The sequence below is a fragment of the Miniopterus natalensis genome, chromosome 13 (assembly GCF_054644295.1).
Source record: "Miniopterus natalensis isolate mMinNat1 chromosome 13, mMinNat1.hap1, whole genome shotgun sequence".
Lineage (NCBI taxonomy): Eukaryota > Metazoa > Chordata > Mammalia > Chiroptera > Miniopteridae > Miniopterus > Miniopterus natalensis.
The window spans coordinates 39,777,291-39,804,689 of NC_142093.1; the positions used below are offsets into that span (position 1 = coordinate 39,777,291).

A 27,399-nucleotide genomic window follows, 5' to 3' on the forward strand; every position below is an offset into this window, starting at 1 on the left:
CTCTTGGCTGAGCCAAACCCGCCACCGAAGGAGAGCATATAAATTATTTCAAGTTGTGTTCAAAGTGCTTTTGGGGCTGGGGAGGTGGGGTGGGGAGAAGAATCTGGGTCTGTAAGCCAACTCTTGAGTATCCACTTGGGGGGGACTGTCTGCAAGAAATGTTGAGTCCCGGGCCAACTTCTCCCTTCTTCCCCTCCCAGCCAGTGAGGGTTCAGGGAAAGGAGACTTGCTTTCGCTTTGGGCTGAGCTGAGTTTGGAAGGTAAAGCTGTGGGGGAAAAGCCAGCCTCCACGTACAGTGTTCAAGAGGCAGGAGGGGAAGGTGTGTGTTTTCTACTTCCCTGGCCAGCTCTTGGGCTCAGCCAGCCACCTCTTTGGAATCATGGCCACTGGAGATTATCTGTGGGTTCATAGTCATCCTCTCTCCCTGGGCTTGCCCTGTGAAGAAAGAATCCTTCCCCCCTCTGAGACCTCCCATACATGGGTTTAGGCCCCTGCTCAGAGCTTCCCTCCTCCTCTGTCCAGATGCTGCCCAGGGAGGAGCTCTACTGTCCCCCTATTGTGGTCAAGGTCATTGATAACCGCCAGTTTGGCCGCCGGCCTGTGGTGGGCCAATGTACCATTCGCTCCCTGGAGAGCTTCCTGTGTGACCCCTACGCAGAGAAGAGCCCATCTCTACAGGGTGGCCCAGGTAGGTGGAAGGGATGTTGATGGGGTGGGCTGAGGCAGAAGGGGCTCAGGGTAAGCAGGACTTCTTGCTGAGAGGTGTCCTGAAGCCCACCTTTTACTGGGACCTGAATGAGAGGTGGTTTCTACTCAGCTGACCAGAAGGGTAAGGACCTCGTCTTCCTCAGGGCATAGCCTGAGTCTGGGCTGGGCACACCAAGAGCAGGTACACGAGCCTGTGGGGGTTGAGGGTGAGGGCTGAAGTGGGAGGTGGTAAGACTTGAGGGAGAGAGAGATGCTGGGATTCAATGAAATGAGGAGGGAGGATAAAAATGGGAGGGGAGGAAAAGAGAACATTGAGGAGACAGGGAATGTGAAGGAAGATAGGAGAGGCAGAGACGGGAGAGGGAAGAATTGGGTGGGAGGAAGAGAAAGACACAGATGGAGAAGTTCGGAGAGACTGAGGGGCTTTGTCTCATAGTTCCCTGACTGAGTCCTGTGGTTGAGGAGGGACGAGATCCCTGAGGGAGCCCCCTCTCAGGCCTGGACCCCGCTCTCTCCTACAGATGATGTGAGCTTACTCAGTCCTGGAGAAGATGTGCTCATTGACATTGACGACAAGGAGCCCCTCATCCCCATCCAGGTAGGATGGTGCTGCGTCCCTGGGGAGAGACACTTGTTCCCGCCAAGAGCTGGCCTTGAGTGCTCCCTACCCTTCCTCATCTCTCCCACTCCTCCCGTTCTCCCTCCCTTATCGCATGGCTTCTACAAGAGGTCTCCCTCTGGATTTTCTTGGCTGGACACTGTACAGATGGAGGGACCTGAAAGGAGGGGTCTGTGTCCAAGCCAATAGTCTCCCCACTTCCTCCATTCTTCCACCTCCAGGAGAAGGAAGGGAGGGGGGCCTTATTCCAAGGGTATCCCACCCTGCAGCAGGTAAGAGGCATCCCCTTGCTGTGTACTCGGCAACATAGGGCCAACTGGTGAGTCAGACACCTGTGCCAAGAAGCACGGCAGGAGGTGTGTGGCATCTCTTACTGAGGGGGGAGCACTCTCCTCACCTTGGGCCCTGGGGTGGCTCTGGGTCCTGTAGGGCTGAGACCACCCAGCCTTTCCTGCAGTGGAGATGGAGAAAGGCCTCAGGGTGAGCACAGGCTGTGAACTGGCCATCTGTTCTAGGCTGTCACTTTCCTCTCAGCTTTGCATGATGCTGGTCACACCTCTGGCACCTGGGGCTCCCAGAGCTTTGGGGATGCCTGGAGGCAGAGCCTCTCAGCCTATGTAGACAACACTTGTGTCCTCAGGCCCACAGCCTGTTTATTCACTCAGGGGTGGAGTAGCACTTCAGAGAGTTTTACTTTCTTTAAACCATCAATCCAATGTTAGCATTGAGAGCAGGAGAGCAAACTTGGGGGTTCGGCTCAGGATCCTCAAAGCTGTCCCTGGAGGTGTGTTGATAGGGCTTCCTCCCTCTGACATTTAGGGCTGATACCTGCTTCTTTCTCACTGTTCATCATTTCACTTCCAAAGGAATGAGCCTTGTGTTCAGCCCTCGGCCCCGCTGCTGCCATAACAAGAAATTTTGCTCTATAGTTTCACTGGAGAGTCCTCAGAAGTCCCAAGCTCTCCATTTCTCCCATGTCTGTGGCTCCCCAGGGCTCTGCCCCACCATCCTTTCTGCTGGGGACACCTCTGATAACTCCTGGTCATTCTTTAAGACTCAACGTAGTTATAGTCACTTCCAGGATTCTCCCTAGCTCCTCGCCTTTTCCTGCAAATCTTGTCTGTATCTTGGTCATTGCACCTGCCTTAGGTCCTGTTTGTCTCTGTAAATGTCAACATCCTCCCTAAACTAGGCTCAGGGTAGTGACTAGGCGCATTCCTCTTTGTGTCCTTAATGCCCAGCAGAGGGCCTGACTTAGCAGGAGGTGTTCAGTGAAGTCTGCCTGGATTGGTGGATGCATGGGTGGGTGGACGGGTGGATGACCTGCCTACTCTCTGTAGGGGCTCTAAGAAGGAGCGTCTCTTGACTGGGGAAACCCAAGTGGAAATTTCAGATGTCCCTACAAGGATTCAGCTGTACTGGATGCTAGTGCTTTCTGGCCTGGGTGGGTGTTTGTAGCTGAATTAGGCAGATAATTAGGCTCAAACTCCAGTCTGCCTGATCCTGGCTCCCGCTTCCCACCCTCTCAGTGGGCTGTCTGAGTCTGTGCAGGGAAGTGTGGGGCTTGCCCAGCAGGATTTCCGTTCTGTGTGTGCTGCCCTCAAAGTGTCTACAGACTTGGAGGGGGAGGGACTATTTTGGGGCCTGCTGGCTACAAGCACAGCCAGAGACAGATGGTGAGGAGGCCCAGTCTTGCCATTCTCCTGGTATTGACATCAGTGAACTGGAGGGGGTGGTGTCTATCTTCTTTGTGGGAGCACACGGCCACTCTGGCTAGAGCTGCTGGCCAGACAGAGGGTAGGGAGCTGGGATCTGGGTTCCTGGATGTGTGCCCACATGGGGACAAGCTCTCAGGGTCTCAGGTGGGCAGGAGGAAGGAAGACGTGAGATCTGCCTGCTCTGATAGAGGAGACATGGACTCTGCCCTCATTGATCTGCCTATCTGATGGAGGAGACATAACCCTGTTCTCAAGGAGTCCAGAGGCCAGCATGGAAACCAGTCCTGGTGTCTAGGAAGCCCTGCCCTGATGGGGTTGGGGGAAAACTGATTTTGTATTGTGTTTTCCTTTGAGATTCATTGGTTTGATTTGGCTGGTCCAGGAATTCTTTTCCTCACTCTGTCTTTCTTGCACATCCCCTGGCACTTGGGAGAACCAGGCATTCTGAGGCAGATCCAGGAGGCAGGGGCTTCCAGTAGCAAATGGTTTGCCAGATTATTCTGGCTGGGCTCTCATCCCCTCTCCACTCCCCCAGTGCAGACAGAATAGAGGGCCCTGGCCTCTGGGGATGGGAGGGAGAAGTTGGGTAGAATTTGAATTTTTGCCTGGCTTCTGTTTGCTTAACCGTGTTTCTCAGCAACCTGTTTCATTCGTGCTGTGGCCCCCACTGCTATGCTCACCAGGTCCCGGCTGTGGATCCAGCTCAGGGCTCCTCCCCAACTCAGATAAGCTCTTGCCAGACCTGGCTTTTGCTTTGTTCCCTCCATCTTCTTCCTCAGTTGCACCTTCTCTGCTGATGAACCTTCTCACCATCATCCTCCCCGTTCCTGGGACGAGCCTGCCACATGTTAGAAAACATCACCTCAGACTTTCCTGATGCTCGGGGTCATGGGACTGACATGGTAGAACGTTCTCAAGGTTCTAGAAATGTTTCAGTTTCTGTCAAAAATGGCCAATTCTAGAGATGATCCAAAACATATATATAAGGCATATCTCTCTACTCCACCTTCCAGGGCTCATAGGTCAGCACCTACCTCTGGGGTTGAGGATGGTCCCTTGTGGGTGGGTGCCTGACCCTGTGAACTCTTCTCCATGGTGATGAAGGCTGGGATGAGATAGGCTCGGGCAGGTTAACTCCACAGTTGATTTTTGGTCTGTGTGCCTGTCTTTTGTGTGCATTTCAGACCCGTAGCCTGGGGGTGGGGTAGTCTGTGTATGTGTGTGGCACATGCACATGGGTGTGCATGAGGTGGGGGGAGGCTGGGAGCAGGTGTGTGTGCAAACTCTTGAGGGTGTGCTAGTCTCAGTGGCAGTGTTGCAGGAATTGTGGCCTTGACCTTTAACTTTCTGAGGGAAGGCCCGGGTATATCCTCAGAGAGGGTGCATGGAGGTATTTCATTCCGTCCAGTGCCCTGCCTTAAAAAAAAAAAAGGATACATTATTCATTTTTCTCTGATTATAAATATATGTTCATTATATCAAATTTGGAAAATGTAGAAAAATGAACAAATAGGCACTGGCTTCAACCAAGAAGAACGCAGTCTGAATGAACTGCTACCAACACGTCATTCTCTATCCTTGCCTTTCCCCTGAGCTTCTCTTTCTGACTGTGACTCTGAATTGGACTCTATTTCATCTTTAAAACAAAATTGGGGTCTTTGTTTGCTAAGCTGCTTTTTCATTAAGCTAGCTCTTGCTGTTCTGATTATGAAGATGGGGAGAGAAACTGTGCAGGAACACGGAGCGTGCTCATCCCATTTCCCAGAGAGGGTCTTGAAGCTCAAAGTAGAGGTGGTGCCCCTGTTCACCCCACACATCCTCCCACTTCCAAGCACTGGATGCTCTTGGAGTTACCAGGCGAAGGGTGACTTGCTTGTCATTCTGAGAGACCACCCTGAGCAGGGGGAGTCTCCTTTTTAAGTCTCCAGAGAAGGAGAATTTCTGGGGGGAATGGTTGTGTGTTGAGGGGGGATAAAGAGAAGAACATTGGAGATGTTTTTGTTCTGGTCGGGAGACAGGTGAGAGACATGTAGCAGATTTAAAATGAGATGCTCAGAGTGATGTCAAAGTGATGAAATGCTTTATTAGCAAGGACACCAAGATCTTGGACTCTCTTGGCCCTTGGAGGTCAGTGTGGCCAAAGTAATCAGGAAAGCTTCTCCAAGGGGTGGGGTTGCAACAGCAGAGGGGAGAGGAGGCTTTCCTGGTAGGTAAAGAGGCTGGGCAAAGGCTTGGTAGTAGGACTGTGTGTGTGTGTGTGTGTGTGTGTGTGTGTGTGTGTGTGATGGGCTTGGGGTTATGGAGGAAACCCAGTCTAGCATGCAGAAGGCTTCCCAAAGCATTCTGACCTGTTCCCCACGCCCGCAGGGCGGGGTGGGTGGGGTGCTGGGTCTGGCTGCTCCCTGTGTCCCCAGCTTGGGCTAATTTTGAGCTGGCTGCTCCGGTTATAGTCTTTGGGACGCCGTGAAGGTGGAAATGTGCTCCCAGAACTGGAGCAGCAAATTATGTCCAAGTCCCAAAGGGGAACGTGTAATTTCGGAAGCTGGACCAGATCTTTGGAGCACTATGTTTAGCTTTATTTTTTCTCCCTCTTGCTCTGGTGAACTGCCGGTTTCCCTCTCACCTTTCTAAAAACGAACTGTATTAAAAATAACAGTAAGGCTTCTGTGAGGCTCAGGATGAGAATAGGAGGGGTAGGGCTGCTCCTTGGCTCAGCTGTCTCTGGGCAGCCAGGGGTTTTACATGGAGTTCATCCGGTCTGTTCCGGGGGTCAGACCACACCCACCGACATGTGGCCAACCCCCCAGAGCCATCCAGTGGCCTGGCTGGGTACCCACTGACCCTTCTGCTTCCCTGCCCAGCTCTGGCTCTTACCAGCCTTGAGGGCCAGTTCAGGCGAGGTGAGGGCTTCCACAGTGGTGCCCTTCACAGAGCAGAGTTGGGTCTGAAGTTCCCAGCTCCCCTCCAGGTCCTAGCAGGCTTCATTGGCCAAGTGTTCTTGAGCCCTCCTGATCCCAGGGGAACAGGTCTCCTAGGCTCTTCCTGCCCAGGAAGGGAGGACAGCTTGGGGCTTGGCCTCGCATGGACTCTCTAGAGCCCCCTGCTCAGGCTCAAAGGAAGAGAGAGTCTAACCCCTGGAGCCGGGTCCAGCCGCTCTCCCCCCTCCAGCCCCATGTCCTTGGCCCTGGGCCATTCCCTCTCTCTTGTATGTGTTGTGCTCCTTGTTCCTCTGCCTCTTTGCACTTGCCAGCCCTCTACCCCTTGCCTGGAGGGCACCTCTTGGCCTCGTCCATGGAGAACCCCAGCTCTGGGACTGTTGTAATGGCCTCTGAAAAAGTCACCTGCCTCTAGTCCTGACCCCTGAGGCCCTCTGAACCCTTTGGTGCAGGGACTCACCCTATAAAACATCAATTCACAGCCCCAGAAGATGACAGGCAAGGATCTGATGCCAGAAAAGGATGTGGAAAACTTTGTGTGGTACAGGAGGGCATGTTGGATCATAAAACTGTTAGAGCCGCCTGTATGCAGGGTTTTGGGAAAGCTGCATGAGGCCCTGCTTCTGATCTTTGAGGAAAGAAGACTCAGAAACCTGCACTGGCCTAGGAACTGTGCCCAAGCAGGGGTTGGCATAGCTCAGCTGCTAGAAGAAACCATTAGGGAGGATGGAGAGGTGTAAAAGGAAGGGGGGGGGATATGAGAGTGGCTTTGAGTCAGTGGTGCCAGGAGCAGTGAGAAGCAGGCAAGATGCAGGCGCTGGCTGGGCCCCTTCCTGTGCCTCACCTGTGCATGGCCTTTATTTCATCTTCACTTACTGCTGCTGTGTGAGGTGGGTTTTGTGCCCATTTTCCAGAGGGGATGCTAACTCAGAGAGGTCAGAGTGCTTGGCTGAGGTCATGCAACTGACCTCAAAGCAATGGGGCCAGGATTCGAAGCCAGGCTTGTTCAACTCCAAAGCACACGTTCCTCCCACAACTTCACAGCCTCCTTGGAGGGAGAGCAGAGGGTGTGTGGTCGGAGAGCAACACTTCCTCTGGGCTCTCCGGCCTTTCCTGAAGCGGTTTCTCTAATCCGATTGCTAACTAGCGTGTTTAATTTGTAGCTTGCAGACGGTCTGTTGGGTTCGACCCCCACTAACATGGCATCTTCTCCATCCAGTCCTCATGTATGTATTGTTTACCTATTTGTGGGTTCCTTGATCTTCCTGGGGGGCTGGGAATGGGGAAGGGATGAGGGGGGGAGCGGAAGGGAAGAGGGAAGTATTTCCTGAGCTCCAGCAGGAAACAGTTACCTGCCCTGTGCCGTGATGGAGCCGGTGGGGAGAAATCTAAAGGAAGATACGCAGAAACAGACATCCCTGAGTTACCTCTTGGTGCATGCTGGGATCTTCCTTCATCCTGTTTACCTGCATGAGGACTGGGGGGGGGGGGTGTGCGGTAGGGGTTGCATGGGCCAGTGGAAACAGGGAAGTCTCTAGATTAGACCCTGACTGTTGGGACATGGACACGAGAAGCCTCTGTGCCCAGCGGCAGGTTGACTTTCCCTGCCCCTCCCAGAGGCCTGAAGAGTATGTGTAACTGAGGAACCTGGCTGACTGTCCCCAGCAGATTCTGAGAGGTCTGTGGGGCCCATCGTCTGCTCCTGCAGTTCCCAGCAGGGCTACTGCTGTCCGCCTGTGCTGATTTCCTACATGTCATTTTTATGGGTCGTGGGTCCCTCCAGGAAGAGGACTTTGGTATCTGGCCTTCCACATACACTCATGAAATCCCAAGCTGGGGGAGCCGTTGACCTGTAGGGGAGGCAGAAGACAGGACTTGCCAAAAGTTCAATTCCATTCCTGGTGCCACGGGGTGGCATTGCTGTATTGGATGGTCTATGGGTTTTAGGAGAAAGCAATCTATATTTTAATTTTTTTTTCTTTTCTGATTTATCCATTGTAGAGAATATAGAAAACCCAAATAAGTGTCAGGCAGAAAGTTAAAATCACTTGTATTCCTCCCAGTTGGAGATAACACTGTTGAGATTATGATGAGCTTACATTTTTAGATATCTTTTATGCACATGTGGGTACTTGTTTTTACAACAGAATCATATTGTACTTTTTTATAATCTGCCTTTTCTTTTACTTAGAAATATATTGTGAATGTTTTTTCATATCTTTATATTCTTTTAAAATATGGTGCATGTCATTTCATTATATGGACATCCATAAAGTTTTAACTATTACCCTATTGGACATTTAATTTCTTAATTTCTACTATTGTTTTATTTTATGTACCTTAGAGGGATTATTTTTAATTTCCCTTATATAGGTCCAGCCCATTTTTTGTTAAGTTTAATCCTCTGTATTTTATAGCCTTTGTTGCTGTCTAAGTGGAATGTCTTATTTTCTTATGACTTTGTCTAAATGGTTATTGCTAGAATATAGGAAAACGAGATTTTTATATATTTACTCTGAAGCCAGTCTTTATTAAACTCCTTTATTAGTTCTGACAGTTGTTAACTGATTCTGTTGGGTTTTCCAGGTAGGTAAGATTGTTTTCTTCAAACAATATAATAAATATGTCACTTTTTTCTAAGTTATACCTATTCCTTTTTCTAAAATAACATTTGATAATTGAGATGCTACTGAGCAAACTTATTCAGTTGCTGATTCCAATGAGAAGGCCTCTACCATTTTTCCATTAATTATGATAATGATTGGTAGTTTTAGATAGATAGTCTTGATTTTGTCAAGGTTGTGTCCTTTATTATTAGTTTATTAATAGTTTAAAATTAGGTGTAGAATTTAATTTTAACCAATGGTATTTGGCATTTATCAAGTCGATCATTTTGCTTTGTAATACGATGTTCTGTAATATGATGTATAATTGTCCTGCACTCCTGGAGTAAACCCATACTAGTCAGTTGGTCATGGTATCATAGTTACTGCAACTGAAGTCTTCTTATCCAGTCAATCAAGACAGGTAGGTGGTTGCCTAATTGAAAAAGTTGATTTAATAGAGACTCATTAGAAGTCATACATATGTACATAAACATTTAATTTCTAACCGTATCCATGTATCTTTATTTGTCAGTTATTTGACTTGTGCCAAGGCCTCTTTGAATTTGGGTTTGCCATTTGAGTATTGCATCATCCTGGTATAAACTATATCCAAAGTGATTTTTCCTTTAGGTTTATTAAAGTTTGATGAGATCTTGAGAATACCTGCAAAAAATGTATGTGGAGTTTAAGATCCTCTCCTCCCACCTTTTTTTGTTATCTCACTTATTTTAACTTTCATCATGTAAAAAAAAACAGCATTAAATTAGTTTTCATAGGTAAAATGCCTTTTGTTTTTAAGTTGAAATTTTGGTAATATTTTTGCATTGATCTAATTACCATATTAGTACAACTGGCATGAACAGTTTTAAGAATAAACACAATGGACTCTTGGTCAACATACAGCTCATCTGCTTCGAGCTGCAGTGGACATTGTAAGTTAGCTGCAGGATTTCAGCTGGCTCTGGACTACAGTCAGATTGTTGGTGGAGAGAATGGATAGTGTTTATTAATCCTGGTTAAGCAGAAGTTTGTCATTAAAACTTCTAAAATATATCGAGTTAGATTTGCTGTTACTTAGGATTTTTGCATCTCTATAAATAAGGCTTACGTTTAAGTTATCTTTCTAGGTTTTGATATTAGGGTTACAGTAGTTTCATAAAATATTTTTTTGTGGTGCATTCTCATTTTCTGTACTCTCGATCAGTCTCTATGGAATTAGAATTATTATTTCTTAACGGGTTGAAAGTACGCTTGTGCCACTCTCTATGAATTTGAATTATACAAGTTGGAAATTACATGATATAAATATTTAATAGTCTTGCTTCTGTACAAAATATGTAATAATATAAATCAACCTAAATTTAAAAAATAATTAATAGTTATGTAATTTAAAAGGTGGTGGCCAAGTGAATTGTGTTTATGGTTTAACTGGTAAATAGGATACCCATGATCTTTTCTGGAAAACAGTGTTATATTATGTGAGGTTTGAATTATAAGTGATTTGCAGGAATGCATAGCTTGTGTAATTGTATAAGATGCAACTCTGTACACTTTAGTAAAATTGGGCCCAGCACCACCTGTGGGGGAGGGGATTCTTTGATCACTCTCTACTTTTTAGTCAATTGATGGCTTAGATATTCCCAGATATTGCCTATTAGTACATATTATTACAATAAAAGAAAATCGTATCTGTCCTGTTTTATTCCCTCATTCCTAATTTTGTAGATTTGTGTTATTTATCTTTCTTATTAGGCTTAATAGCATTTCATCTATCACATAGTTGTTTTTCACCCAAAGAACCAGCTATTTGAAAATTCTATTAAGTTAGCTGCTTTAATTTCTAGACTCAATTTTCAGCTCTCTTCCTATGAAATCCCTATTATGTGTATTTTGGATATCTTGGGCTATCACTTCATCTGTCTGTTGCTTCAACAATTTTTTTTTTAAAGGACATATTCGTGTACATTTTCTTCTGAAAATTCTAAAGTTTTGCTTTTCACACTTAAGTCAATCTCTCTGAATTGTGTGTGTGTGTGTGTGTGTGTAAAATGTGAAGTAAAGATTAGATTTTTCTTTTTTCCCACATAGATCACCAGTAAATTCATATCATTATAGAATGACCTGTCTTTTCTGTTGATCTATAAGTGATAGCTGTGTCATGTATCAGGTTTCCATTTACTTGTGGGTCTGTTTGTGGATTCTCTGTTCTGTTCCACCCACCAGTCTGTTTTTCCGTGTATTAACAGTCCACTGTCTTATTTGTTATAGCTTTATAATAAGCCTTGACGTTGGGTAAAGGAAATATTCCGCTTTGTTCATTTTCTGGAGTGTTACTGTTATTCTTGTCCTTTGCTTTTCCACCTTGGTTTTGGAATCAGCTTGTCAACTTCTTTGAAAAAACTGCTGTGATTTGTGATTGAGTTACAGTGAATCTCTGGATCAATTTGTAGAGAACCAACATTTTTATAATATTGTCTTTTAATCATGAATATGATATAGCTCTCCATTTATTTCGATCTTCTTTAATGTCTTTCAATAAGCCTTTATAATTTTCTCCAAAAAGTCCGGTACTGCTTTTATTAGATTTAGTTCTAGCTAGTTTATGCTTTATTGTTATTTTCACTTGGAATTTTTACAGTACGTGTTCTAATTATTTTTTTGCTTGTATATAAATGAAATGAATTCTTATCTGCTGGTGTTATGTCCAGAAACTTTGTGGAACTCTCCTGTTAATTGTACTTATTTGAGGACCCTTCTGGGTTTTCTGTGTAGTAAATCATATAATTTGTGATTAATCATAGATTTGATTCTTCTGTGTACTCTTTAATTTTTCTTTTTTGTTATTTCTTTTTCTTGCCTTATTGTACTGGCTAGGACCTACAGTTTAATATTCTATGTAACTGATAATAGAGAGTTTTCTTATCTGCTCCTAATTTGAAAGTTCATATTTTATTTTTCACCAATGAATATGAAATTTATCAGGTGAACAATTACTAGTTAGCAAAGAATTTTTATCATGAATGATGTTAAATTTTATTGAATGTTCTTTTGTATCTGTTGAGGTGATCATATGATTTTCCTCCTTTAATCTGTTAATGTGGTGAATTACATTAATAGATTTCTTTTAGTACTGAAACAACTTTGCACTTCTGAAACAACCTATCCTGGTCATGATACATTATCTTTTTAAATTTATTGTTGGATTCAGTTTGAAGATATTTAGTTTAAGATTTTTTCCCCCATCAGTTTTTATGAGTGATAATGGCCTGAAGTTTCTTTTTCTTATACTGTCCTTTTAAGGTTTTGATATTTAAATAATAGTCTTAAAACCACTTGGGGCTTATTTCTCTTTTTCTAGTCTCTGAATGAAGGACAAAAAAGTGACATTATCTGTTGGCCTGAATGTCTGGGAGAATCATTTGTAATCTGTTTAGACTTAGTATTCTTTTTGGGGATATTTTAAACTGCTGATGTAATTAAAACATGTTTATAGGACATTTGGGATTTTCTGTTTCTATGTGAGTCACTTTTAGTGATTTATATTTTATAGGAGTTTATCTATTTCTTCCTAAAAATTATTGATGTATTTTTTTGTAATAACATCTTTCTTACTTTTTCAAAAAAAATTTCTCCTCAACTAGTTATGTCTCCTTTCATTCCTAAGGTTATATTTTATTACTTGTGCCAGAAATTCAGATTTTTTTTTAGTCTTTTCAGAGAGGCAATTTTTAGTTCTGTCCATCTTCTATCCTGTTCTTATTTTCTAGTTCATTGATTTCTTTTTTTAAAAAATTATCTCCTTCCTTCTATTTTTTTGGGCTTATTATATTTTTAACCTCTTAATTGCTATACCTAGTTTATTGACTTTCAAACTTTCCCTTTTTTAATGTAAACACTTAAGGCTATAAAATTCCCTCTAAGTACTGCTTTATGCATCCTGCAGGTTTTGAGAAATGGTATTTTTGTTATTTTCCAGTTCTGAGTATTTTCTGATTTTTGTTATATTTCTTTTTGGCAGTTGAATTGTTTAAAAGTATGTTTTAGAAGTTCTGAACTTATGTTTTAAGTTATCTTTTTGTTGTTTGTTTCTAGCTTAACTGTGCTATGGTTTAGAGAATGTGGTCTGTGTGTAATGTTTCTTGACACTTGCTTTATAGTTTGGTACAAGCTCAATTTTTGTAACTGTCTTGTGTATGCTTGAAAAGAATGTGTATTCTCCAAATGTGTTTTACATATAATATGTTCATTTAGATCAGACTTGTTAATTGTGTTAATCAAATCTTTTTTTTTTTTTAAATTTTTGTATGTGTTTATCAATTTCTGAAGGAGGTATATGAAAATAGTCTGCCTTATTGTGATTTTTGTTGGTGTCTCCTTATGATTCTGCCTACTTTCCCTTTATATATTGGATGCTGTGCAATTAGGCATAGATTAGCTTATAATACTTATATCTTCCTAGAGAATTAAATCTTTTAATGATATGTAGTGAAATCCCACTTCTCTGCCTTTTATAATTTCTATTAATGAACTTTGCCTTAAAGTCTGTTTTGTCTCATGTTAATATAGCTACACCAGCTTTCTTTTAGTTAGTATTTTCCTTCTTAGTATAACTTTTTCTATTTTTTCACTTTCAATTTTTCTGTGACTGTTTTAGGTGTCTCTCTTGTGAACAGCTAATATTTGGATTTTTAAAATGCATTCTGATAATATTTTTCTCTTAACTAGCAAATTGGGGAGTCTAATATATTAATTGTGTTTGTTTATATATTGGGATTTATTTCTGCTATCTTATTTTGTGTCTCTGTAAGTCCTGTCCTACCTTTTTCCCCCCCTCATTTTTTTTTTTTTTTGGCCTGCTCTTTTCATTTCTTCTATCCTTTTAGGTTTCAAAACTATAGATGTTTATATTCCTTTAGTGATTAGTGTAGAAACTTTAACATACCTATTCAACCTAGCAAAGTCTAAATTTAACTGGTATTTACAGCCTCCTCCAGAATATTACTAGGAACCCAGAATGCTTTAACTCCAATCATCCATTTACAAATTTTTGTTCACTATTTTAGTTCTATCTTTATAAACTACATTTTTAAGCATTATCTTTTAAGTAATCAAATTTTCTAGTAAATAGTAACCCACAGTTACTATTTCTTCTCATATATCAGACTTCTTCCTCCTAGTATCATTTTTTTTTCTTCATTAAGTAGAGCTTATAGAAATTCCCTTAAATAGGCTCAGTTCATTGTAACATTTCTCATTTTTAAATGATTGCCTGAAAATATTTTTATTTCACCCTTACTTTGAAAGTGCTGGTTTCACTGACACTTATTTTCTGTCAGCACTTTGAAGATATTTCACTATCTCTGGCTTCCACCATGCTCTCATCCTCCTGAGAGGCTGTTGTTTGTTTTTCTTTGAATTAGTTCTGGATAGTTATCAGTCTTTTCAAATATTACATATTCCCCATTCTCTCTATCATTTCCTTCTGGAACTCTGATTAGATCTATGTTGGACTATTTTTCATGTCAGTTGAACTTTCTTTCATATTACTTATATCTTTCTGTCACGCTCCGGCTAATTTCTGAAGATGTATCTTCTAGTTTATGTAGTCTTTAGTTGTTTCTAACAGCTATTTAGCCCCATCAATTGAGTTTCTAGTCTTAATATTCTATTTTTTACCTTTAAAAGTCCCCCCACCCTAAACCTACTTGTTTATTTTTGAAAGTCTCATTTCTTTGCCATATTTTTAATGGGTTTTATTTTTTTAAAATAGTTTTTCTTTTCTTAAAGCCCTATTTTTGATAATTCTGCTTCCTGTTGTCTTAACAGGTCTGATCTGCAGTTGGTGTTTCTAGCTGACTCTTGCTCATGGTGCCTCGTTCCTGTGTGTTTCACTATTTTCGATTGTGAACTCATCGTGTTCCTTGGAACTTTATCTGAGAGTTCTTTGAGGTCTGGATGAAAATCACATTCTTTCAGAGAGAAGATGTGTTTACTTTTACCAGATGCCTTGAAATACTATAAACCTAGATTCACTTAAAACTAAATGTTTGGCTTGAGCTTTTTGGGCCCACAGTTAGTTTGCATTTTGGCTCCTTATTTCTCTGGATTTTTGCTTACTCACTTGCCCCTACCATTTTTTATCTTATTTTTTTTTACATTCCTATCAGCTCAGTCATTCATTTAAAAAGGATTTGAAAGATATATATTAATTTAGGTATTTTTACTGGAGGGTTTCTCTGGTCTTCTAGATTGTCATTTTGCTGGAAATCAGAGTCTTTGTTATAGTTTCAAATTTGACAATCATGTTTGTCTGCATGCAGGTTATATTTCCTTCAGGACTGTAAACTCTTAACTTCTTGTCTGTGGTATCCTCTCGAGACTTCCTATGAGTATAAATTAGTCATTTGTTTTCGTTTTTTTTACTCAGTTCGTTAACAAAGCCCATGTCTTAATCCTTGCCCTGTTCCCCTTGTTTTGATCCTTAATCTCTCCTTCCTGTCTGTCCTTAAGGAGGGAAGTCCTTGCTCGTACTGGGAGCTCAGATGGCTTCCGTCTATTAGTGTATGGGCTCCTTCTAATATCCAACTTAGATAAAAGGAAGAAGGAATCAGCCAAAGGTTGCTTTCTTTTTACTTGGCCAGTCAGGACTCAGCAGGGTGGAGAAGTAGGAAGGACAGCGAATCAGAGGCTTTTTACTCCTTTCCCCCTCCATTTCCAGTACTGACCAATTCCTTTTCTTCGCGGACATATTCTTTCTCTAGATACATGAATATGGTCTACTCACTTAGGGTTAAGCCTTCTTGTAGGGGCCACTCTTCCCTAAACAGTTTGTTTTCTGTTTGTTGTGGCCATTAGGTGTTGGCTAGCTAGGTCAGGGCCACAGTCCTTGCCTATCAACTCCTATGTAGGAATCTTTTAAGTATGGGAGACCCGACTCTCTCGCAACAGGCCCACCAGGAGGGGTTTTCTTTCAGAGAAGTTTCCATAGTCTTGGCTGGGTGGATCCTTAACCTTGTGGGTTCAGACACCTGATGGGTCAGTTTTCTTAGGGTTGGATACGTGTTTCTCAAGTCTCTAAACTGAGGTTGCCAGTTCATGAGATTACAGTGAGAAATACTTCTGCCTAGGTGACTGGTGTGACCCTGGATAGTGGTCCAGCTGTGGTCTCTCTATAAGCTTAGCAACTGGGAAGCCAAATTGTGATTGGAAATGAGTGAGGAATCAGAATGAGGAGAGAGAATTCTGTGATTTGAAATTTAGGGGCACTGGCCAAGATGGGTGGATACATCTACTTTCAAAGGTGGGGACAGCGTTAGTCCCTAAGCCCGTGTCCCTTCTCCCTTGATGGTGCTGATGTGACCTACTGTCAATAGTGAACCCTTACTCCTCTTTCCCTCTGTTTCCAGGACTGACCAGTTCCTTTTTTCGTGGACATATCCTTTCTCTAGATGTTTGAATGCAATCTACTCACTTAGGGTTTAGGCTTCATGTAGGAGCCACTCATCCCCTGTGAGGTGACTTTGCCTCTCCTTGCTTTGAACCACGGTGCATCAGTTTCATGGTCTAATTCTCTAAGGACAGACCTATTTCCCTGAATTCCAAGTTTCAGGGGGAATGCCTCATTGCAGCTCATGAGTACTGACAACAATTTATCCAAAGACTTTGAAGCAAAGGTTTTCTGAGCAAAGGAATCAATTACAGGGTGTGGCTCCTAAGTGAGGAAGCATTTCCAGAAGGCATCCAAGGCAGTTTGTCTCAGACTCATGGTTGCACCTCTGAACTCGAGAGTTGGAGGGAGAGTATTTTAACTTTAATAACATCAGTGGTTTTACCTGTCCTTTGATATATATCGGTTGTGCTAATTAGGAAGATGCTTATCTTCTCCTTAAAGTAGGTTTCTTAAGGACATGCATTTGGCAATATTGGTTTAGCAAGAATTACTGTATGTGCTTGAAAGTAACAAAACTATACTTCTTTAAAAATATTTTGGGTTCAGATGTGTTGCCAGTGCAGCCTGGCCTCCCCCCACTCCCATTAGTTCTGATTAGGGAGGTTTGATGCCTGTCACTGCGTGTGATCCGGACCTTCCTTTGTGAGTCATTCCTTCTCTCATTTTCTCAGAGCAAATACAAATCGCCCATCAAATGACAAGTGAAGGCACAGGGGAGGCAAGGGGAGGGAAATCAGAGCCGAAATCTGTTAGCTATTTGGAGTAATTGGTTATTTGCTGTGTTTGCTGGTTGGGAAGCAGAGCACATACTTTACGGTCTCTCCTGTTACGGGGGCTGGAGTCACCCGCCGATATTGGATCCTTGTTGCCGGAGCCCTTGGCTCAGGGCGCCTTTCCCCTGCCTGGCATTCCTGTGGTCTCCTCGGGGGTGCACCCCTCCTCCCTGGATGCACACTGCAGGGGGGACAGCCTGGGGTGAAACTTGTCTGGCAAACTCCAGGGCCTCATCAGGGAGGACGAGGCCCCAGCCCCTCCACCCATCCGTCCTTGCTTTTGCTTCCACCCGCTGTTCTCCCCTCTTCCTGAGAGGTCTTTCCCCTGGTCCACGAGGGACCTGTTTTCCCACCCAGAGGAAAAAGTTTCTTCTCTTCCCAGAGGGAATTTCTCAGCTTTTCTTGGAAATCTACAGTACAAGAAGTTCTCTCTGAGGTCTAATTTAATGCCATTTTTACCCCTACTGGTCCTGTCACCTTCCCTGTCCCCTCCTGCCCCCTAGCCTGGGTCAAAACAGTGCTTGGAACTCACTGCTCAGTACAAGTCCCCCTGAGGATGCTCAGTGAAGATTACTAACCTACCCAGTGTCTTTGACACCTCTTTTACATTCACCGAGGCGTGGGGAAACCAGACTGAATGAGCAGTAAGTTCAAAATAAAAAATATTTAAAAAGTAACGTGATTTTGTGTATGGAAATGCACACAGTAACTAGACAGTTGGTTGACTTTGGCACATAGTAGGCACCCCCAAAATACTTTTTAAATTGAATTTAAGATAGCTAAGATTAGTGTCTATAGTTTGATGAATGCTTCTGCAGTTCTGGGAAGGCCTTCAAAAATAGTTTTTCTCTCAAGCAGATTGTTGGAAATCTTGTTAAGCAAAATTGTCTACATAAGCAGAACAAAGGTAAGGTAAGCTTTGGCCCAGGCCCTATTGGAATCATCTCAGGTTCTGAATTAGTGATGTCTCATTGCTTTATTCCTAAGTTGAAGACTGATGGCTCATTTTCATTCAATCTACTGGTTAGATTCCATTTTTCTGGGCTTTCTGTATGGGAGTATGTGGTCACACTGTCCTCTGAGAACCAAATCATGGACCACATGTCTACCTTAGGCTCCTGAGTTGGGAAAGAACCAGCAAGCTGGGATTCCCCACAGGCTTCCTCATCCCATTTGGGTCCCCCATCTGGAGCAGGCCAATAGTCAGATTGACCCTTCTCTGCTCACCATCTGCTTGACTTTGCTAGATTTCAGGCACATTTATTCACTGGGCCTTTTGGAAGCAATTCAGCATTTTGGTTAAAGGTCTTCCCTTCCCTCCCACCTCTGCTGGTCCAGCTTGAAGTAAGAGTAAGCAGAACAATGATCCGCCTTTGACAGACACGGGGGCAGACTGCAGAAAGTGTCAACAAGAGGTTGAAAGCCCAGTGTTCCACTTGTGGAAATAATTAAGTGATTTTTGTTATGAGTGTGTAGAGTTCTGCTGAATCAACATGGTAGCTGGCTGTGGGCATATGTTCATGTGGTTTGGGGGGGCATGAGAGGTTTAGTATGCATGGGGTGAGGTAGGTTTGAAATGGGGGTGTCTGCATATCTGGGGGTTTGTCTGATCTACATGTAAGAATGGGAACCTGTATGTTACATCTGTGTTTGAATTAGTGTGTGTGTGAGCAAATAGGCTCAGTTTCTAAAGCCTTAGAAATTAATGAAAGAATCAGAGGAATCATCATATCATTATTTCAGTTACACATATGTCAAGCTATAGGGCAGCAGTCCTAGGGATCAAACTGATGATATTGGTAATATCAACAAGAGCATTTATCATGGTAAATTTTACTGGTCTCAGGATATCTTTACAGACATTAACTCAGGGCCTCACAATAACCCCTGTATTGGGTTGTCGTGTCGTTACTATCTTGATGATAATGATTTATGCTATGAGAAATTACTTTCAACACAATCTAGATGTCTATCTCTGGGTTGACATAGACAATGAAGGCTTAAAATTATAAAAAAATAATGTACTTCTTTTTTAAAGGTGGGTGTATAGTTCAATATAGTGACCTGAGGTTTAACATTTTAACTTTAATGATAAATACATTTGACCAGGAACTTTTCTCTTTGATTCAAGTGGTCATCATGGGGAGAGAACACAAGTGTTGTGACCCCCTCTCTTCCACTTTCCTCACTCCTCAGAAAGGCAGGCTTAGATTATTTAGATTATTGTTGTCGGTTTTGCTGCCCATATTCATAAAATGTGTTAGACCCACTGGATGGAAATGGGAAATTAAATGTTCGGAATGCGCTGTGCTGATTTGGGTCTTCAGAGGGATTAGAGTGCCTATTAGGCCGGATCAAGGCTGGAGAAGCGTGTCTTTGTTACATGGCTCTGGTTGCTGGGGAACTGAATGTTGGCTATTAGCTGAAATCGGAGAGGCGGCCAGTCCGTGCCTTGATCAGACTTTTTTGCTTGGCTGGCTGAACGATGAGGGGCCTTGAACCTTGAACACGGGAAAATAAAGTTTTAATGGTCAGACTTCTTGCCAAAGCCTGAGATGACACTTCAGCAATCAAGCCTTTTGCATTTGTTTCTTCCCCTTGCCATGGTCGAAGACTACATGCCTAGCTAGTGCAAAGTGAGGTCAAGTACACACTTGCGATGAGAGACCATCTGACCCTTTTGGAGCTTTGGGTTATGGGATTACGGTAACATCAGAGGATTGGTTGGCTTTGGCACGTGTGGGTTAACACAGGGAAGGGCTGCCCTGTTTCGGTGGGGCTCGTTGTTATGGGCATGCCAGCTTATCCCTGGACTCCCTGAGGGAGAGCAGGAAGAAGCAGGCTTGAGATAATGTCATTGGAGGCCAGATTAGTGAAATAACAGAAATGATATTTTCAAGTCACACCTGTGAGTGAGTTAAAAATATAAGTTTATTTTCTGTAATTCAACTTAATCTCTCTGTTGAGCTTAAATTTTCCCTGATGGCAGAAAAGTCCTGGTATTCTTCAACAGTATAGATTAAATCCTAGTCAGTTTTGGACTTTTCCTTCTTGTCCTCCCCCTGGGAGGCAGCTAAATTCTGGTTTGGGCTTCTATCATGTCATGACTTCCACAGGGAGGGACCCTGGTCACCAGCATGTGTCCTTACAGATAGATCTCTGTAAGTCCACTGATTTCTGAGCTTGAAGACCACACAGTCTTTTCATATTAGTCATAAGACCCTTTCAGGTTCCCCTGTTCTCTCTCTCTCTCACCCTACTTTCAAACTTTTCTGGAGAGCATGGTACAATTTGGCAGTTCTGTCATGAACTCTGGGATCTACAGCACTTGACAAAGGCTCCCTTGGGCTCTCTCCCCCACAACACCCATGCAGCCATCTTCTGCCAAATGCCCCATACGCCAATTCCCCTGGCAACTTCTAGGTGGCTGCTGTTTACCAGATCCCCAAAGTTATGGAGGGATAACTTCCATATATAACTTTGGGCTAACCTTGGGGAGCAGGGTATGGGGGTGCCTTACCAGAAATCACCACAAGCCTCTCATTCTTGCTGCTTTCCCCCCTCTACATTTTTATCTCACCTGTATTTGGTGGGAAAACTGGATGGCCAAACATCCTTTTAAACCTATTATTTTAATGGCATGTCATCTGCTTTTGGAAATCTAAAAGCCAAGGATCACCCACCCCCTTGCTAATTAGGCATTCACATATCCATCAAATATTTACTGAACTGCAAATATACGCCAGGCAGTGTTCTAAGTACTGGGGACACAGTGTTGAAAAGACAAAGATCTCTGCCCTCATGGGGAAAGAGACACAATAAACAAACACCTAAGTAAAATATATACAATGTCAGATGGTGTTGGTTGGTAAGGAGAAAAAGCAAGGAAGGGGGAATAAGAATTGCCTGGAGGGAGCTCTGATTTAAAGTATGGTGAATAAGGAGGGTAAAGCATTACATTTAAGCGAAGACTTGAAGGCGGTGAAGAAGTCACTTATGCCTCCATCACGGGAATAGAGTTCCTGCCATGGGAAGAGCATGCAGGTGCTGGAATGTTCGAGAACCAGGAGGCCACTGTGGCTGGTGCAGCGTGAGTGAGAAAGTGGAAGGACGTGAGATGAGGGAGGTGTGACAGCCCCATCATGAGAGAGTTTAGTTTGTTGCTGTTGTAAGGGCTTTAGCTTTATTCTGAGTGAGTTGGCAAATCATTGGTGGGATCGTAGAGAGAGGTGACATGTTTCAGTGTGAGTGGCCATTGTGTTGAGGTAGATTTCGCAGCTATGGTAAAAGCAGGGAGGCTGGTAGAAGACCGGTGCAATAATCCAGATGATGGGGAAGATGGGGCCAAATGGCCTGATTCTGAGGATGTACTGAAGGTGGCGCCAGGAGGATTTGCGGATGGACTGACCGTGCAGCGTGAGGAACAGGAGTCCAAGGGGAATGCATCGTTTTTGGCTTGAGTGTCTGGAAGGAAGAAATTGGCATCTACTTACGAGAGGAAGACTGTGGAAGGAGCAGGGGGATGATCAGAAACTGGATTCTACACATGGTACATTTGAGAAACTTAGTAGATGTCCGGGGGGATCTCTGTTGTGGGATGTATGTGTGAAACAGGCAGCTGGAGTTCAGAGGAGTCATCCAGGCTGGAGAGAGCTCAGCAGTGTATGTGTTATTTAAAGGTGTAAGACCCGAGGAGAATCCCAAGGGAGTGAGAGTGGATGGGGAGGGTAGAGGCCTGCGCACAGAGGAGCACCGAGGCACCCAGATGATCAGGGGGTGAGTGACAAGGAGGAATTAGCAAAGACTGAGAAGACGTGGCCAGTGAGGTGGCAGTCACCATGCTCTGTGAGGCAATGCGGGGAGGATAGTTCCAGGACAGAGAAGTGACTGGCCACATTAAATACTGCTGCTAGATTGATTATGAAGGCCCAAGTCATTGTGACCTTGGCAATCATATTTTGGTAGAGCAGAGAGAATGGAAAAACAAGAATTAGAGACAAGTGTAGGTAATTCTTTCTAGAAGTTTTTCTGTTAAAAAAAAAAAAAAAGTGTGAAAGAAAGAAATGAGGTGGGAGCCAAAAGAGAAAGAGTGGTCAGAGATTTTTTTTTTTAATGATGGAGAACTAGTGTCACATGTTTGAATGCTGATGGGAATGATCCAGTAGAGAGAGAAGTGTGATGATGCAGAAGAGGGTGAGAAGAATCATGGAGTAGTGTCCTTGAGTAGACCAGAAGGCAGGGCACCTAGGACATCAGTGCAGTCTTGGTCTTGGGCTGGCCTTGGGGTGCAAGTGGAGCACTTACGGTAATAAGAAGGAAGATAGGATGTCCACTAACCTATTTTTTGTCTCAATAGCTTTGCCTACTCTGAAAATTTCACATAAATGTCTGCCCAGGGTCACACAAGAAGGAGTGGCAGGATTTGAACCCTGCTAGTCTGGCTCCCAAGTCCTGGCTCCCAACTCCCCTGATTTTACCACTTCGCTATATCCATAGCATATGACAATTATTGGCAGAAGCAGCCCTATGTCCGAAAACCCAGAAGGGAGAATGCCTGTTGCTACTAAGCCCAATGCTGGCTATTCTTTTAAGATATTCTTATTATGTGAAGAAAGCTTCCTCTTATTCTTAATTCACTGAGAGTTTTATTTAGGAATAATTGAAAAATTGTATCAACCCTTTCACCCTCGCTTCTTTTTTGCATGTTATGAATCAGAATTTGACAAATATTTTCTGAAATGGTCAGACAGTAAATATGTGAAGTTTGGGGACATAAAGTGTCACAACTACTCAACTCTGTGTTGTAGCTGAAAAGCAACCATAGGCAGTATTTAAACTATAAAACCAGGTGGTTGGTCACTGGGCCATAGTTGCCAAATTTCTGTTATAGATGATCAGGTGGGTTTTCTCTCCTTCCTCGGTGATATTGAGCCAGTCCCGCATTCCGGAACAATTCAGCTTGACCATGTCAGAGCTACTGCAGCAATCTCCTTGTTAGCTATTTTATTTAGGATCTTTACATCTTCATTCAGGAATAAGATTAAACTCTGTGTGTGCACGCGCGCGCGTGTGTGTCTGTGTGTGTTGGTCAGGCTTCACAAAATGAATGGGAAAACTTCACCTTTCTTCTATGCTGTGGAACGAAGAATGATTTATTCTTTTAAAGACAGGATTTTCTCCCAAAGAAACTGTCTTGGCTTGGTGTCTTTACTGGAAGTAGTTCTTTGAGATCTCTTCCACTACCAGGGTTACTGATCTCTTCATGTTTTTTTGTTACTTTTGAATCAGTTTTTGCAGTTCATATTTTTCTAGAATTTATTATCCGCTTCATCGAGATTTTCCAAAGTTTTATAATTAATTTGGGTGTAGTAAATAAATCTCTTAATGTTTTTACTCTCCCTATAATATATTTTTATTTGCTCTTTCTAATGTCTAATGGTGTACCCACTTTTTAACATTAGATTTGATAAATGTTTATTTTATTGGTCTTTTGAAAGTTTGCTCTGGGGTTTAATTATTAATTGTAATATCCTTTTTCTTTCTACTAATTACTAATTTCTACTTGTCACTTTCAATTTATGGTCTTCCTACTTTTCGTTTTCTATTTTCTTGAGTTATCAGATAATTTACTTCCATTTCTTTTGTATAAAAGCAAAAACATTTAAGACCGAAATTTCCGTTGAGTTCAGACTTGACTACCACTCACAAATCTTGGGGCATAGCCCTCTCACTGTTGATGTGTTCTATGGATCTGTGATTTCAGTTGTGGTTTTCTCTTTGACTTAAAAGGGTTTTAAGAGTATGCCTTTAAATTTCTAAAAGTTTGGGATTTTTAATTTTTAAATTTCTCATTAGTTTCCAGTTTTATTGCATTGTGGTTAGAGAATGTGATTGATAATGGGTTTGTTTTTTGGACTTTATTGAAATTTGCTTTGTGGCTTTTAACTTTTCCAAGTGCTCCAATGGTGCTGGACAAGAAGGTATATTTTCTGTGTTTAGATCACGCGATGTTTGTCTGTTCCATTGACACTGTAAATATTATTCAGATTCTTGGTCTCCATATTCTTTTAAAAAAATTTACTTGGTTTTTCAAGACTGAGGGAAGTGTAATAACTTTCCCACAACTGCTGTGTTGCTGTCATTTCTTTGTACAAAACACACTGGTTGGTGTCCATTATTTATGGCCGACTCTGAGCCTGAGTCATACACTCAGACCTTTAAATATCTGAGCTGGGGAAGAAAATAAAGACTGAGGTGGAATCACACAGCTAAGTGAAGCTCCATTCTAACCATTCCTACCTGTGCGTGCACATTTGCCTGTGTGTGAATGTGCGTATTTGGGCGGGGGTGGGGTATATGTGCATTTTAACATATATGCATCTCCTTCGGGCATGTCTGTATAACTGTAGTCTTCCTTGGATTGGTGATTGTGTGAATTTGATATGTATGTCTGTGTATGTTTATATGTCCATAGTATGTCTTTCTTTAAATGGAACTTAAAACATCAGGGCCAAGGCCTGTCTTGCCCTATGCTGGCTTTTTCAAGAGTGGTTACAAGTGAGAAAGCTCTGCTTCCTTATGTCTTAACATATCTGAACCTCTTTTCCTCTCTTCTGGCTGCCGAAGACCCTCTTGGTAAGTTGTTCAGACAGTGACTCTCTTCAGACTTGGCCTTGCTGACACCCACTCTCTACGCTGTGTGCCTGGGAACCACATTCTGGCCACACAGTGGGTATTAGGGCCACACTTTCAGGATGGGTGAGACTCTGAGAACTTCGTTCCCTTTCTTCATTGTGCTTGTTCAGGTTCCCACAGCCTTTCTTCAGCTTGTGTGCACCCCTAATATGTCAGAACTCAAAGGACTGGGCATTGGCTTAAAGGAAGCCAGCAACATTTCCAGATACTCGATGGTAGACATTCAGTTTATTTTATAGAATCAGAGCAGGTTTTTGGGAGGTCCCCTGGCTCACCCCCTCATATAGAGGAGGAAAGTGAGTTCCAGATGGGCTATCCTCACACCTTGTCCTTGGCCCTTCCCACTGAGCTGGTGAGCTTTAATGGTACTCACAGCCCCTGGTGATTTTGGGTGGAGGAATGGGGAAGAGTGACCATCCCACCTTCAGGAAGCTTGCTGACTCGGTGACAGGACACACATATAGACAGGACACAGCTGGAGGAACGTTTTAGACACAAGAGCTTGGAGGTCCTATAGACACAGCATGTGCGGGAGGAGTTAAAAGGGGAGAGACCAGTGTGTGCCACAACAGGCTTGAATACCTTTTCCTATAAATGTGAGTACATGGAGGAGGGAAAGGGCGGAGAGTGGGTTATCACAACCTTCCTCTCTTCTCACCTAATTTCTCCCATGTAGCATAATGTCTTTTGAATAATGACCACTTAGTATTTCTTGATTTTCTAAGATTCGACCTTGATTTGACTTTGGAGGAGGCTGAATTCTGGTTTCTGATGCTTTTTTTTTTTTTTTTTTTTTTTTTTGCTGGGGTGGAGGGGGGCAACATAGCTCTTTGGAGGTCTGATTATACTGAGTCTATTGCATTATATTTATAAATAACAGATTATTGACATTACCCCCCAAAGAGTTATCTTATGCACTGTCAAATTTTAGCCTCAGGTACTATGATGATATATGTCCATTTCCCAGAAAGGAAAAGGGAAAGCCGAGAGCTTAACAGAATCACACAATGAATGGGGGACAGGGTCCAGGCTAGAGCCTCTGTGTCTTAATACCAAGCAGGTGTTCAGACTTCTTCTCCGGTCTGTGCAGTGTTGGCCCCTGGAGAGATGGGAAGTTCTAGCTCTCTGCTCCCTTGAACTCACCCAACAGGGGAGCTTTGAAGTTCAGGCTAACCTGTAGGCTTTGCTAGGTGTTCAGTCCAGAAGGACCTTGCTTGACAAGTTCTGTTTCTGAAATGATGGGTTTCTTTCTACCTGCTCAGGAGGAGGAGTTCATCGATTGGTGGAGCAAATTCTTTGCCTCGATTGGGGAGAGGGAAAAGTGTGGCTCCTACTTGGAGAAGGACTTCGACACTCTAAAGGTGAGGCCTCTCCAAGTTCTCTTCTGTCTATCAGTCCCTGGGCACATGCGATGGGCAGCGGGAGACATAACACAGAGAGAATAAATATATATGTATGTATATTTATGCTTGTCTCCTCATTTGGTGCCTGAAGGCTGAAGAACTAAATGAGGTGAGAAAGGTCACAGATTTAGAGCAAGAAGTGTGGGCTGGGATAACCAAGAAAGTATTTTTGGAAGAATACTAGAAAGTACTGAAGTATTTATGGGTGAAACAATGCTTGGGATTTGTTTTAAAATGTTCAAAATAAAAAGTAAGGGGGAAGATAGATTTTCAAAATATTAAAAATTATCGAAATTGCAAAATATTGAAAATTGTTAAAGCTTAGAGATGGTCATGTAAGGATTTGTTATACTATTCTGTGTCTTTTGAAGTTATTTGAACTTTCTATAATCAAATTTTGTATCAGAGTAAAAAGGAAAGTCAGCTTGAGAATGTTGCTTTAATTACCCCACACTGACAATTGGGAAAGAAATTACCTGGTAAATATAAAAATATGGTAAACTCTCTTTCTGTGAAAAGAAGCCCACCCTAACAAACAAACAAAAAAACCAGGGATGTGTCAGAGAAATTCTGGTATTTTGAGGAAATTTCACAAATATAATTACACTTTTTAAAAGTAGGCTACTTTTGAAAAAGATAACCAGGGGTGACTCAAAATCACTTCCCAAAGGAGTCGTGCAGTGGCCAAGAGAGGGTTTCCAGATAAAGGTCAGAATAACCAGTCACACTTGAATTTCAGATAAACAGTGAATATTTTAATATAAGTATGCTTCAAATGTTGCACTAGACATACCTAACAATTATTTGTTATTTATTTGAAATACAGATGTAACTGGGCATCCTGTATTTCCACTTGCTATATCTGGTTGGCTTACTTAGAGAAAGGCCACAAAGGTTGTCAGACACATGGGGGAGGCCCAAGGAGCACCCTAAAGGGCCTTGATGAATGGGATTTGGGGCGAGTTGGCTGAGTGGGTAGCCTGGGCGTCTGGGTAATTCTGCTGCTGAAAGCCTTTGATGCATATTCTAGAGGGTGATTTCACAAAGTGTCAAGAGTTTCTCTGATAGTTAGAGGCTTATGGGCGACTTGTGTCTGGATGCCCGAATGCGCAGAGATGAGGCCTCAGGCAGCAAGTTCTCCATTGACTTGGTAGTTGGGTGTGTGAGGTTGGGCAAAGAGACAGAACTATTTGTGTACCAGGAAGAAGGTCGGACACATTAGGTCTGGCATGTTTTTACTGTAACCTTGCCAATAAATGAGAAAAACCAAGTAAGAATGAGAACTCCTGCCAGGGTGGCCCATTACCCTGGCCCCCTTGCTGCTCCCTCAGATGCCGGATACTGAATTGGCACCAACCCTCTAGCTTGACCTCTCTGAGATCTCCGACAGTATCCAAGAGAAAATGAGCTGTCTGAAACAATGCCCTCAACATGTTACTGGGAGAAAAACCAGACGTGAAAGAACGCTGGTCCTTTAAGGATAAGTAAAT

At 42.9% G+C, this 27,399-nt stretch overlaps 1 protein-coding gene across 4 annotated transcripts in view; it reads left to right on the forward strand.

The window, feature by feature from the left end:
* DYSF (dysferlin) overlaps positions 1 to 27,399 on the forward strand; it is a 191,880-nt gene that overhangs the window by 134,809 nt on the left and 29,672 nt on the right. For 2 of the 4 annotated variants that reach the window (XM_087823630.1, XM_016202596.2), the window contains 4 exons: positions 524 to 689; positions 1,231 to 1,307; positions 7,146 to 7,208; positions 25,769 to 25,867. In XM_087823630.1, the coding sequence (XP_087679756.1) occupies positions 524 to 689; positions 1,231 to 1,307; positions 7,146 to 7,208; positions 25,769 to 25,867 (405 nt within the window). The remainder of the gene's footprint in view (positions 1 to 523; positions 690 to 1,230; positions 1,308 to 7,145; positions 7,209 to 25,768; positions 25,868 to 27,399) is intronic. The other 2 variants (XM_016202598.2, XM_016202600.2) reach the window with 1 other exon arrangement.